General features: G+C 32.6%; 1 protein-coding gene across 1 annotated transcript; it reads right to left on the bottom strand.

The window, feature by feature from the left end:
- Positions 1–346: 346 nt before the first annotated feature.
- Positions 347–8,024, bottom strand: CLPR1 (CLP protease proteolytic subunit 1). The gene is made up of 9 exons (XM_028267938.2): positions 7,080–8,024; positions 4,148–4,263; positions 3,734–3,937; positions 3,501–3,605; positions 3,076–3,138; positions 2,661–2,772; positions 1,103–1,164; positions 841–1,023; positions 347–749 (listed from the first exon to the last, which is right to left on the bottom strand). Exons 1-9 carry the CDS (start codon positions 7,321–7,323, stop codon positions 663–665), a joined length of 1,176 nt encoding a protein of 391 aa, XP_028123739.2. The 5' UTR covers positions 7,324–8,024; the 3' UTR covers positions 347–662.
- Between the last annotated feature and the right edge of the window lie 3,909 nt (positions 8,025–11,933).

Below are 11,933 nucleotides of genomic sequence, written 5' to 3'. Positions count from 1 at the left end.
TGGAGAAATTAATAAATACCTATGACCCATCCCCTGTGAATATTTAAAGAATATCACTTACCATACCCAATGAATGAAGAAAAAAAAAAAAAATCCATACATTTGGATTAAGTCTCCATAGATACTCACATGATAAGTTATCCATTGTCATTCCTATTTAAATCCTCCTAGAGTCTTATAATTATAGCATAAATATCAACACCCATTGGTGCAACTGTGGTTTTGTCAATCATAATTGGCACGTAATGGATCATAAATTTGGGTTTATGTGGCTATATTGGAACCCATCAGTGTCATCAAGATCATAACTCGCACAACAATCTCCAATCAGCATGATTTCTGTATCTAGATTAAAATTTACTATTTTGAGTTTTTAAAATTTCCTTTTCATGTTTGATCACAGTAAGCATCCCAGTAGTAAAATGAACAAACATTATCCTGTTTTCCAAAATACCCATGTACACAGCATTTTACATGACAACTGCCGAAGACAAAGTGCCACCTGGTAACAAAATCGGAGAGTAGCTTTCTTTTATATTAGAACTATAGAATCCATTTAAGCTTCAAACGTAACTGGCTCCTCCATCGTGCAAAGATACAACACAAAAGTAGAACCCTTGAATCCCAGTCATTTGAGTAACAGTGATTTGACTGTTTTGCAGTTACCTAATTCCAGAGGGAGCTGCTTGTGGACCGACTCCCGCTGCTCTCCTCATGGCTTTCGATTGGGCAAGCATCTCATCATAATTCTGTGTCAACGAGAAGTTAACCGTTAAAATGGGCAGGGAGAAAGGCCATCCAAGGGAAGAAAGAAGGCAGAGAATGTAAAGAGAAATCTACCCGTTTCTCAAATGCAATATCCCTTGAGCTGATGATCTTGTCTGCAATGCCATATTCAATTGCGTCTTGAGCTTGGAAATATTTGGGGCGCTGGACGTCTTTACTGATTTCTTCCTTTGATTTCCCAGTTCCTTTTGCTAACAGCTCTACATAATATTCGGAGTTTGCATCCAGTTCTTTGGCCTGAAAGGAAGTAAAATATCGCTAAGTCATTCGCACATACAGACACGCACACAAGGGGGGAGAGAGAGAGAGAGAGAACCTTAATCCACATATCTATGACAGCTCCACTTGACCTGCTGATTTTAGGGAGATACAATTTTGCTGCAATACAATTACGTATAAGTGAGCACATAGCCATTGACAGAACAAAATGGCGAAAAAAGATTTATGCAATCGGTCCCATTTGATTGGGAGACAAACTTAGTTTAGTCTGGTTTGGTTACAATTAAATATGGCAGAAAAACGAGTAAGAAAAAAAAAATACTATGAATGAAGCAAACCTCATATGACCCCTATCAAACAAAGGTCCAGCTTTTTGAGCTACACATTCGCAGGCAACATCGTCAGGGGAATGAAACCACGAGTGAGCAGCAAATTAGCTCTTAGTCTCAAAATGCATTTCGGAAAGAGGTACGGGAATTTTCCTAGTGGTAGATGGATAATAAAAATGGTCTCAAATGAATATGCGAGTGTTAGAAACCTCGTACACATTCAGCAAATATAAACAAACTATTGTACATAATGAAACATCATAAAAAAAAGTGTTGGTGTGGCATCAAAAAGAGAGGCTTGGGGTTACTGGTTCAATTCTTCTGGTCTTTGCCACATAAATCAACACAAAAAGCCCCCCCCCAAAAAAAAAAAACAAAAGACATAAGAGAAGAATTTGATGCCTAGAAGATCACTATTCTAACTGAAGCCAAAGAAAATTGCTACAAGGAAAAACTATCAACATTTGTCACACCCCAAGGTGGTTGTAAGTTAAGGAGACTCAAACTCAAGTTTACATATTGGGTGAAGACCTAAAGTAATAATATTATAGCGCCCCCCCCCCAACAAAACAAAAGACATAAGAGAAGAATTTGATGCCTAGAAGATCACTATTCTAACTGAAGCCAAAGAAAATTGCTACAAGGAAAAACTATCAACATTTGTCACACCCCCCCCCCCCCCCCCCCACAAAACAAAAGACATAAGAGAAGAATTTGATGCCTAGAAGATCACTATTCTAACTGAAGCCAAAGAAAATTGCTACAAGGAAAAACTATCAACATTTGTCACACCCCAAGGTAGTTGTAAGTTAAGGAGACTCAAACTCAAGTTCGCATATTGGGTGAAGACCTAAAGTAATAATATTATAGGCCCGACATATGTTTGTTAGAGGCTATTAAAAACACAAGACTTACAACCTATAAAAATCCTTCCTGTTTTTTCTATATCCACCTTAAATCCTTGACCAAAAGCAAGAAGCTAAATCACAATAAAAAATATTACTTGATCCATAATGCAACCCGCAGGTGACCCCTACAACCCATGTCCAGTAAATTGCAAAATAACTAATATACTCCTAACTCTTATACCTGATAAAACATGAATAAAATCATACAGGCAGCTCACTCACTTACGAAAACATAAAATAAGACCAAATTAATCCTCAATAAAATTACATAATGTCAATTGAAGGACGCATACTTATTAAAAAAATAGATAAGAGGATGTAGAGGGCAACATCATCTTATTCTTGACAACTTCTATGGGTGAATTATAAAATTTGACAAAAAAATTTGATAGTACTGTTGAGAGAAAATGAATCATACTGGAAGAATTTGGTTGCATAGCGCGGAAACCCTTGGCTCCAAGTGAGAGAAGCATTGCTGCTTGACCATACGCCATGCCGCAATTCACTGTGTAGACGTCTGATTTGCAGTACTTTAGTCAAAAAAAACCAAAGAATGTTAATTTGCTGAATTTAATACACTATTAGACAAGCTAAACAAGGGCCTCATGAATACAGTTGAGATATCTCCTTTTATGTAAAATATAGACAAACTTTGGATCTGGAAATTTAAGGATGACTTTACCCTTTGGGTACAGTTCTGTTATCTTTTATTTTTAGTAACACCTATTTCTTGTTTATGAAAAAAACAAACTTCGTGAATTTTTTCATGTACGCTTTACCTAATTTGCAGGCATATAACTACAAAAAATAATACCATATATAAATATCCTTACAGCCATGGTGTCAGCAATGGCATATGCCTCTGTTTCAGCTCCGACAGTCTCCATCTTCTCATTCTGGGCAAATGCATAACAGAAACAAATAATAAGGGGAAATTCCACTTCAGTTTAGATTTTTTTTTTAAAAAAAAAATTGCAAATAAGTGGTAAACTTTATACAAATTAATAATTAAAATTATAAATTCTTTTATGAATTTGTAATAATTTTTTGATTGTACCACTGGTCCATAATTTCCCCAACAAATAAATACATGTAGGAATACATGCTTTGAATCGAATGAACAAGGAGACAACAAACAAAGTACTAAAAGCAACCTAGAAATATTTTATCTTGCCTTAGCATCTCAAATAAATGGACTGATAATAAGAAGAAAAAAAGAGATAAAAATGGGAGAAATGCTATACGTTCAAGTATTAACCTGAGTCCCAGAGGAATTTATATACAAATATATAGGCTTTGATGGGTTATCATAATCCAACCACATGAACTGAGCAACAAGAAGCTCAGTTACTGCTGGCACAATCTGTAGCAATCAGACAGAAAAATATGAAGTTGTTACAAATCAAATGGAAAGTGCATTGAAATAGAAAGAAGAAAGTTGAAGTCAGTAGGGTTGATATGCTAACTAAGAGAAAAATGCAGGGAGCTTACTGGCATGCCCAGATAGACAATTCGAGCATCCAAAAGCAAAGATGGCAAATCAGGAGGAGCAGTCCTGGGCCTTCCATATCCTCTAGCTCCTCCACGGTACATGCTTACACTCATGCTGTATTTTGAAGGACCTCTTTCAGTCATGCCTGATAAACTCCACATTCCTCCATGATTCAAATAATTGCTGGCAGATCCGATGCTTTCCTGTCAAAAGTTCTCCAGGAATAAGGATCTCTGAGGGACACTCAATCAGTCACAATAGGATTTGGATAAATTTGTTGAAATTGAGGACTAAGTTAAAATAAATAACTATTATTGTGGTGTAACAGCAGCAAGGCTGATCAAATTTATCAACCATATAGCCAATTAGATACATAGTGAACAGAAATGAAGCAACAAGTAAAGAGAATAAACCTCTGTGACACTTTCAGACTGTCGGCGGATGGGATTATCTTCAGTCATGAACATGTCCATTTGTGAACGACTTAAGCCATAAAGATATTGAGGGGCATTCATGTAATTGTCCATCACTACAAGTAAGAAGATGGGAAAGTGATAAGTATTCATCTAAACAATGCTTATTTCAGATAGAGTCATAGAACTCAAATTCAAGATTTGACTTCATAAGCCAATCAGATGCGACATCAAAATTATAATGCTTTTAAGTTCTTGCACAACATACCTCCCAATAGGGGCAAAACCACATCTACTGCATCAGATCAGGTTAGATACATTGAACATGGATGTAGAGGAATCAGAATCACAAAAAGATTGATGGTTACAACTTACACCATTTTCAACTACCTTTACATCATGTTTTTAATTTGTAACTTAACTAGCAAACACACGTTTCATATCTGTCCCCGTGTTTGCTGAAATTGAATAGACTATTTCAATAATTGGTCCAACAATTCCTGATTTAACAAAATAAAATTTTAACCCGAAATCTTGGTTGACCTTTAATTTACACTTCAAGGAAGAGACAAAAATAAAGCCCCACAATATTTAGAATCAATACGCACAATACGGTTCAACATGGGCAGACAACATGATCTCAGATTTTCCTGACATAAAGGTAGTCATTGAACATTAAACCATTCTTGAAACATCATGCAAAACACATTTTTAAGAGCCAAGTTATCATGCCAATAAACATGTGCCCTTCAAACCAGCGGCTCATCCAGTCTTTGTCAGTAGTTTCCATCAGGTATGCTTCTCTTATATACAGAACAAGGTAGAACCATAGTGCTGATGGCTATCAAGCATTCTCCATATCCTCCGAAGGACATGTTCAAATTTTGTCGGAACTGAATTCTACGCTAAAAATGTAAAGGAATAATAGTCCATAATATGAGCAGTTCCCCACCAGTCTTCTTAAGGGAGTGCCAAACATAATTTGACTTGTAAGGTGACTGAGAATGCATAAAACTTAGAAAGCATATAGGCTGCAAAAGATTAGCATATTTACAGCGAAAACATCTAAAAATGCTATTAAATGACTTTGCAAAATGGAGTTTTGCTCAATACAAAGTCCACAGAAGTTTCCATCTGTTAAACACCAGGATCCTACTTGAAGGAGCCTTGATATCACCACAAATGCTCAATCAGCGGTGTGATTGTCCGAGTGGGGTTAAAAGTGAGTAAATGCAAAAGGGTGGGTCCAAAAGCCAAATGCATGAGCATACTGTCTAGCAACTTTGAGCAGGAAACAAAGTCAACTACGGTATCTTTAAAGTTTAGATACAAATCCTAGTGATAGTGGAATTAGAAACTTGTGATATTTTCCCCTATATACAACTACTCACTGCACTTAATTGTACTTGGAAAACATTGAAAAAGTTGGGAACTGCTCCTAAGAGCATCGGATTGTAGAATAGTAGACAAAAACGATCCATGTCCCACTTGATTGGGACACAAGACTTGTTTGGTTATTAACTTATTTTCATTAGTCAATCTTGGCAATAAATTTTTTTGACACAAGCAATATCACAAGGTCATCTATGACTCAAACTCTCTAACTGGGCACATAAGAGCTAGTTTAAGCAACCTGACTCATTACTTTTGCACACTTGTTGCAAATACTTTTGCATCTTTATTTATCCTTCACAGGTCACTTCTTTCTTTTTCTTTCTTTCTTTTATTTTTTTTCATTTTTTGTTAAGAAAGAAAGAAAGAAAGACAGAGAAGTTTTATCCTGACACATCTAATGAGATTGTGAGATACAAACCTTAATGATGTTCTTACTGTTACATAACAACACCTTACTAAACGCCTTTTTGTTGCGTCAATTGGGAATTTTCTATGACAAGGTTAGGCTTGTTCTAATTTTTCTCAGGTGTTGAAGCTAGGTGATCTCACATGGGCAGGGGGCCTCATGCTAACAAGAAACTAGTATAAAATTGAATTGCTACTTGCTAGTATGGTACGCTGCAAACCATGCGCTATTCCACAACTAGCACCTTCGAGATAGCAAAATAATTAGATTTCTCATGCACTGTTCTGTTCATAGTTTTTCCATATGACTTGGTCTTATAAATCTAATGCTACAAATTTCTTGTTGACGAGGTTGAAAGTCCTGATTCTTGCTGTTCAATGTTAATTGCTATCTTAATTGGGCTCCAACTTATCGAGTCAGTACCAACAATATTGGATTAAAAAACCTTTGGTTTCTGTTCAAGTGATCTCGAAATTAAATTGTTCAACAGACATACAAAACGTGCAAACTTTTTCCATCACTTTTATTTGAGTCTATATTGTGAAAGCCATCTAGATGCTTACTAGTTGCATCCAACTGTCGGCTAGCCAATATTTTCACCATGGAATCTCTCCCTACCACACTTTTCACACACAATCTACTCTACACCACATCATTACATTAAATACAAGTTAAAGTGAGGTAATAACAAGATCTTAACATGCTATCTCTCTGGCTGATACCATATCATTACTCCCCAATCCCAATTTATAGATTCCTTTAATTCCTTTTACCGTGTTTGTCTCATGTCAGAATTTTTAGTAATCTAACCAAACAAGATAGGAGAATTTTTTTCTTTAGTCGAGATAGCACCGACTTATCCAAACAAGAACAAGAGAACACAATACAATCTTTTCTTTTCTTTTCTTTTCTTTTCTAGATTCCCAAACAGACTCTAATTGCTCGGCTATACATGAATATGAAAAAGAAACCCTAGAATTCAACGGAGCTCTAGTTTTCAAGTTTCTGACATAGTATAAACACAAATTCAGTCATCAAGAAAGTAATCTATGCAGCCAAAGCTAGAACGAACGGAGTAAAACAAAGCACAATACTGAAATAGAGAACAGTGTGTTCGAATTGGGGACTCACATCCTTCCTTGAGGTTTTCCTCTCGAAACCGCTTCGGAACATGGTCAAGAGGCTTCGAAGACCTCGGAGACCTAAAACACCATCTCCGAGTTGAGCTCGCTGTCGAATTTGCCGCAGATGGAGCGAAAGGGAGCTTGGTACCGTCAAGGAAAGAGGTCTTCGGGACGCCAATAGCAGTGGATAGTTCACGGTTGTCGGTGTTGATGGTTGGAGCTGCGAGAGGAGAGAGAAGCGAGGTCGCCATAGCCACTTTCTCTCTCTAGAATTCGAAGATTACTTTCTCTCTCACTCAGTTTAAGCCAGAAATGAGAGAGAAGCATTGTGATGGTGACGAAGACGACGGTGATGTGGTAGTGGGTTGGGCTATGCTTGGGTTGTAATTCAATTGGGCCCAATTAATATGAGCAGAGATTTGTACTGGGCTAGGGTTGAAGATTTTGACTGGATGAGACGTTCTCATAAACCCATTATTAGCCCATTTCATTACTATGCATGACCCAACTTCTTGTAACTCTAAGGAGTTGGGTTTGTGTTTGTCCATGGATAGGGCTCTACTAGAGTTGGACACCAAAAAAAATTGGGGAAACTACTACTAATTGGTTTTTAAAAAAATTAATTACTAATTGATGAAAAAGTCTATCACTTCCTAATTTAATACTTGTATGGTTTATCATTAATTTGTAAATATATATATTTTTTAAATATACACTGATGTAGAATTTCCCTAAAAAACATTGACCAATAAGAAAATTCCTATTCAAAGAAGAAGACTTGTGTAAATATTTGCTATAATGGTGGTATCACTTTTTTTTTTTTTCTTCCAAAGATAGCGTTAGTATGTTAGTGTAGTTAGATTACAAGTGAAGAGTTCGCCGATATTCCATCAACTTGAATCACTGATCTCTAACTCACCACACCCTAAGATATGACTACTAGATCATTGGGCCACACCGCAATGTCAACATACCACACCCTAAGATATGACTACTAGATCATTGGGCCACACCGCAATGTCAACATAGCAGTATCATTGACTAATAAGAAATCTCACATTTGTAATTGATGAAAGGTAGTACCCTCTAACACCGAATAATTTTTTTAATTCTAGATATCAAAATTTCATTATTGTAAAAATAGTTAGTAAAGTTTATTAATTTATATGGTATTTTTCCCCCAAAATATTATATAAAAACTTAGCAGCCAAGAATACTGTATGACACTCCATTCTGAGAACCAAAAAACAAAAAAAAAACTCTATGACACAAGTCAAAATAGCCATAGATATTTAAACCTAACTTAAGCACATGTGATTAGATAGCTATTCAGCCCATAATTAGCAAAATACAAGATGTTGAAGCAAAGTTTTGAAAATGATTGTTCTGTACCCAATAACTAAATTATTCAGTCATGAACTTTTCCTTTTAAGTTTGCCAAATATCCTGTTTGGCAGCCGAGAATATACAAGGAACCGAGAAAGAAAATTCGGCATTACTTATGTAAGGCATGACTTCAGTAACCTTACTTGCACCTTCTTCCACTCACATACATTGCCGACTTTAATAAAACAATGTATACTTGTATCCTTCTCATTTGCCATACTTTGACACAAAGTATTCCACGTCATCATTTTGAATCATCTAGTCAACCCCATTGGTCCAATCAAATGACTCATTTAGATGTAAATCATCTATTTAAAAAAATGAAATTGTAATCAGATAATTATATTATATTTATTTTAAAAAATTGAATGATAAATGTCTGAAAATAAAAATATGATGGAATTACATGACTAAGTCATTACCCTTTCAATTGACTAAATTTTAATCATTAATTTAAAATTTTGTACCAATTTGATCCAATTAATAACATCATTAGCAGTTTTTATTGATTTCGCTGAACTTAACTCACTGAATTGATTAAATTCATACTTTAACCTCTAAATTGATCTGATAATTATAATCACATACGGTAATTATATTTATTTTAAATAAATTGAAGGGCAAGTATTAAATTTGAATATGTCATCTATATATTTAAAATAAAATAAAATAAAATAAAATAAATTATATAATTATAATTATTAAATTAATCTAATTATTTTTTTTTATAAATAAGTTATACATAAAAACTTTTAAAAAATAAACAGACTAACGAAATTGGGCCCAAATGAACCAACTGGACAGCAGATGAGGCATGTCTTTATTTTAAATAATGATATTAATGTGTCCGGCGCAAACTTCGGAAATTATAGAAAAAGTTGAATATATGAATTAATTGATAATTTTCTACGTAGACTGATTTTAGTATTCACATTGTTCATAGGTGTTTCACATAAATCACGAAAACGTGTCCCCCAAACAAAAAATAATAATTTGTTACAGAATTTCAGAAAATTAAAAAAAAAAAAATGAAATGTTTAGTGGGAATTCTTTCTGATTGGCTCACAATATATAATAACATCTCTAACGTTTATTTATTTTTATTAAATTTTAGTAAAAGTTTGATCTGGTATTGTGTATTTCAACGAGAATTTCATCAAATCATCGATCGACTGGGAGGACGACCGGAAGGATATTTAGTCGGTCGACGGGCCAGTGTAATTTTTCCAAATTCTGAAACAGATTTTCGCAAGTAAGTGGTCGATCGGGGAGACAATCAGTTAATTGTCCGATGATGGTGCATGCTACAATGGAACCTACATCCAAGGGCGTAGCTATGTAGGGTCCAGGGGGCGACGTGCCCCATTGAGTTTTGGATTTTTTTTTTTAACATAAAGAAATATTTTAAATTAAAAAAATTATAAAAATATTATTTAAAGTGAAATGTCAATGACATTTTTAAAATTATGAGAATAATTATTGTTATTTTGATTGAAAATAAAGAGACTATAACAAGTCATATTATTATCTATGAAAATTTCAATATAATGGTGATGTCTGTCATTATTGACATACAAACATAATTAATTTCAATAAATATATAAAATTTATTGAATTATTAGTTACATTTGACATGTGGAATTTATCTTCCATGTGTTTCTTTCCATTCATAACTAAAATGACCACTATATAAATTACAATCAAGCAACACATTTTCAATTATAAAAAATTAAAAAAATTTAAAAAAAATTACAATAGATCATGACTAATATTAGAATGAGCCATAACTAACTATTACTTGATATATAGTCATAACCAAAACAACAACAACAAGAAGTTATAACTAAATTATATCTAACACTATAATGTGTTATAATTAAAGATCATGAAGATCATAATTGCGACATATGATAGACACTTTTTTTGCGATATATTTTATAGAATTTCTCTACTAAAATATATATTCTATCTCAACTTATCTTCTTTTTTAATTTTCCAATCCACCTATAAAATAGTTACTCCCCAATATTTGTATAAAATTTAATCTAAAATTGTTTAATTTAAAATTCACATCTATCCAAATAAACTCTTAATATTTAAATTTAGTAATATCTCATTATTGTTTATTATGAAAAAAATTTAATTAATGTTGTCATTAATTTGTACCCCATTTTCACTAAATTTCTAGTTACGCCACTGCCTGCATCTTCAAAACTATATACAATAAATTAATGAAAGTTACAACCATCGTTAATTTGATAAAAAATTAAAGATATCCTAAATTAGATGTAAATGTTGGAGCAACAAAAGTCATTCTTTTGGAGACGCTCTAACATACTTTATTCTCTCGTAACTTCTCGGACTATTTTTTTGGACTCTCTTAATTTTTTTTCAAAAATAATTATCATGAAAAAAATAGAAGAATATGCTTCACTATTTAAACTAGAAGTTTAGTTTCTCTGCTATGGCTTTACTAATCTTCTTGCGTTTTATTTATTTATTTATTTCAATAAGACAAACCAATAAAATACATAATTCAATTATTTGAGTTAAAATTGAAATAAAATTATACTAAAATCATTCAATCTAAAACAATGTAATTTTATTTTAACTTTAAATATATGTCATTAAATTACCACAATAAGGCCATTGCAAAGTGATCCGTTTTGGAGAATCTTGGTTCTTAAAGAAATTATGTTGTGACTTGTATAATTGTTAGGTTTATTATAATTAATGAGTTATTAGCCTTTTTAAAAAAAAAAAAATTAATGCCTATCATAATATATATATATATATATATAAAAGAAAAATGAGTGTCTAACCCACAATTCTTGTGGAAGTTCCAATATTTCAATCTTAATTTTTAAATTTTTTTATTTAAAAAAAAACCTCAGTATTTATTGACTTCTTCCAACCTACAAGCCTTTTTGACTTCTCCTACACTTACTGTCGCACCATTTTCAACTTCTCCTGTTCATTATATTTAGTGATGGGATTGTTAAATTATTTTTATAAAAAATCTAAAAAAAATTATTTTTATATTAAAAAAAATATTTAAAACAAATATAAATCTTTATTAAAAAAGAACGGGTTGCAATTGCGAAAAAAAAGAAAAAATTACACTGTAAAAAATAATTTGCATATTAAAAAAAATCAAAAATAATTTTTTATTAAAAAATAACAAATTGCAATCGCAAAAAAAAGAGAACAAAAATTACCTATTCATTTAATTAAAATCTTTAAAAAATGATTTCAATAATAAAAAATATCTAAAACAAATATAAATTCTTATTAAAAAATAACAGGTTGCAATTGTGAAAAAACGAGAAAAAAAAATTACAGTGTAAAAAATCATTTGTATATTAAAAAAAAATTAAAACGAATATAAATTCTTATTAAAATATAACAAGTTGCAATTGCGAAAAAAATGAGAAAAAATAATGACATTGTGCAATTCATTAATAATGTTCAAAAA

This window comes from Camellia sinensis, chromosome 12 (assembly GCF_055761805.1).
Source record: "Camellia sinensis isolate YWXY chromosome 12, ASM5576180v1, whole genome shotgun sequence".
NCBI lineage: Eukaryota > Viridiplantae > Streptophyta > Magnoliopsida > Ericales > Theaceae > Camellia > Camellia sinensis.
This window is presented reverse-complemented; position numbering and strand designations above follow the sequence as displayed.

Excerpts from the sequence above, each read along its gene's own strand:
- CLPR1 (XM_028267938.2), bottom strand. The coding sequence starts at position 7,323 with ATGGCGACCTCGCTTCTCTCTCCTCTCGCAGCTCCAACCATCAACACC. Across the intron at positions 4,264-7,079 it reads GGAAAACCTCAAGGAAGGAT|TGATGGACAATTACATGAAT; the intron begins GTGAGTCCCCAA and ends TCTTACTTGTAG. Across the intron at positions 1,165-2,660 it reads TATGCAACCAAATTCTTCCA|CAAAATTGTATCTCCCTAAA; the intron begins GTATGATTCATT and ends ATTGTATTGCAG.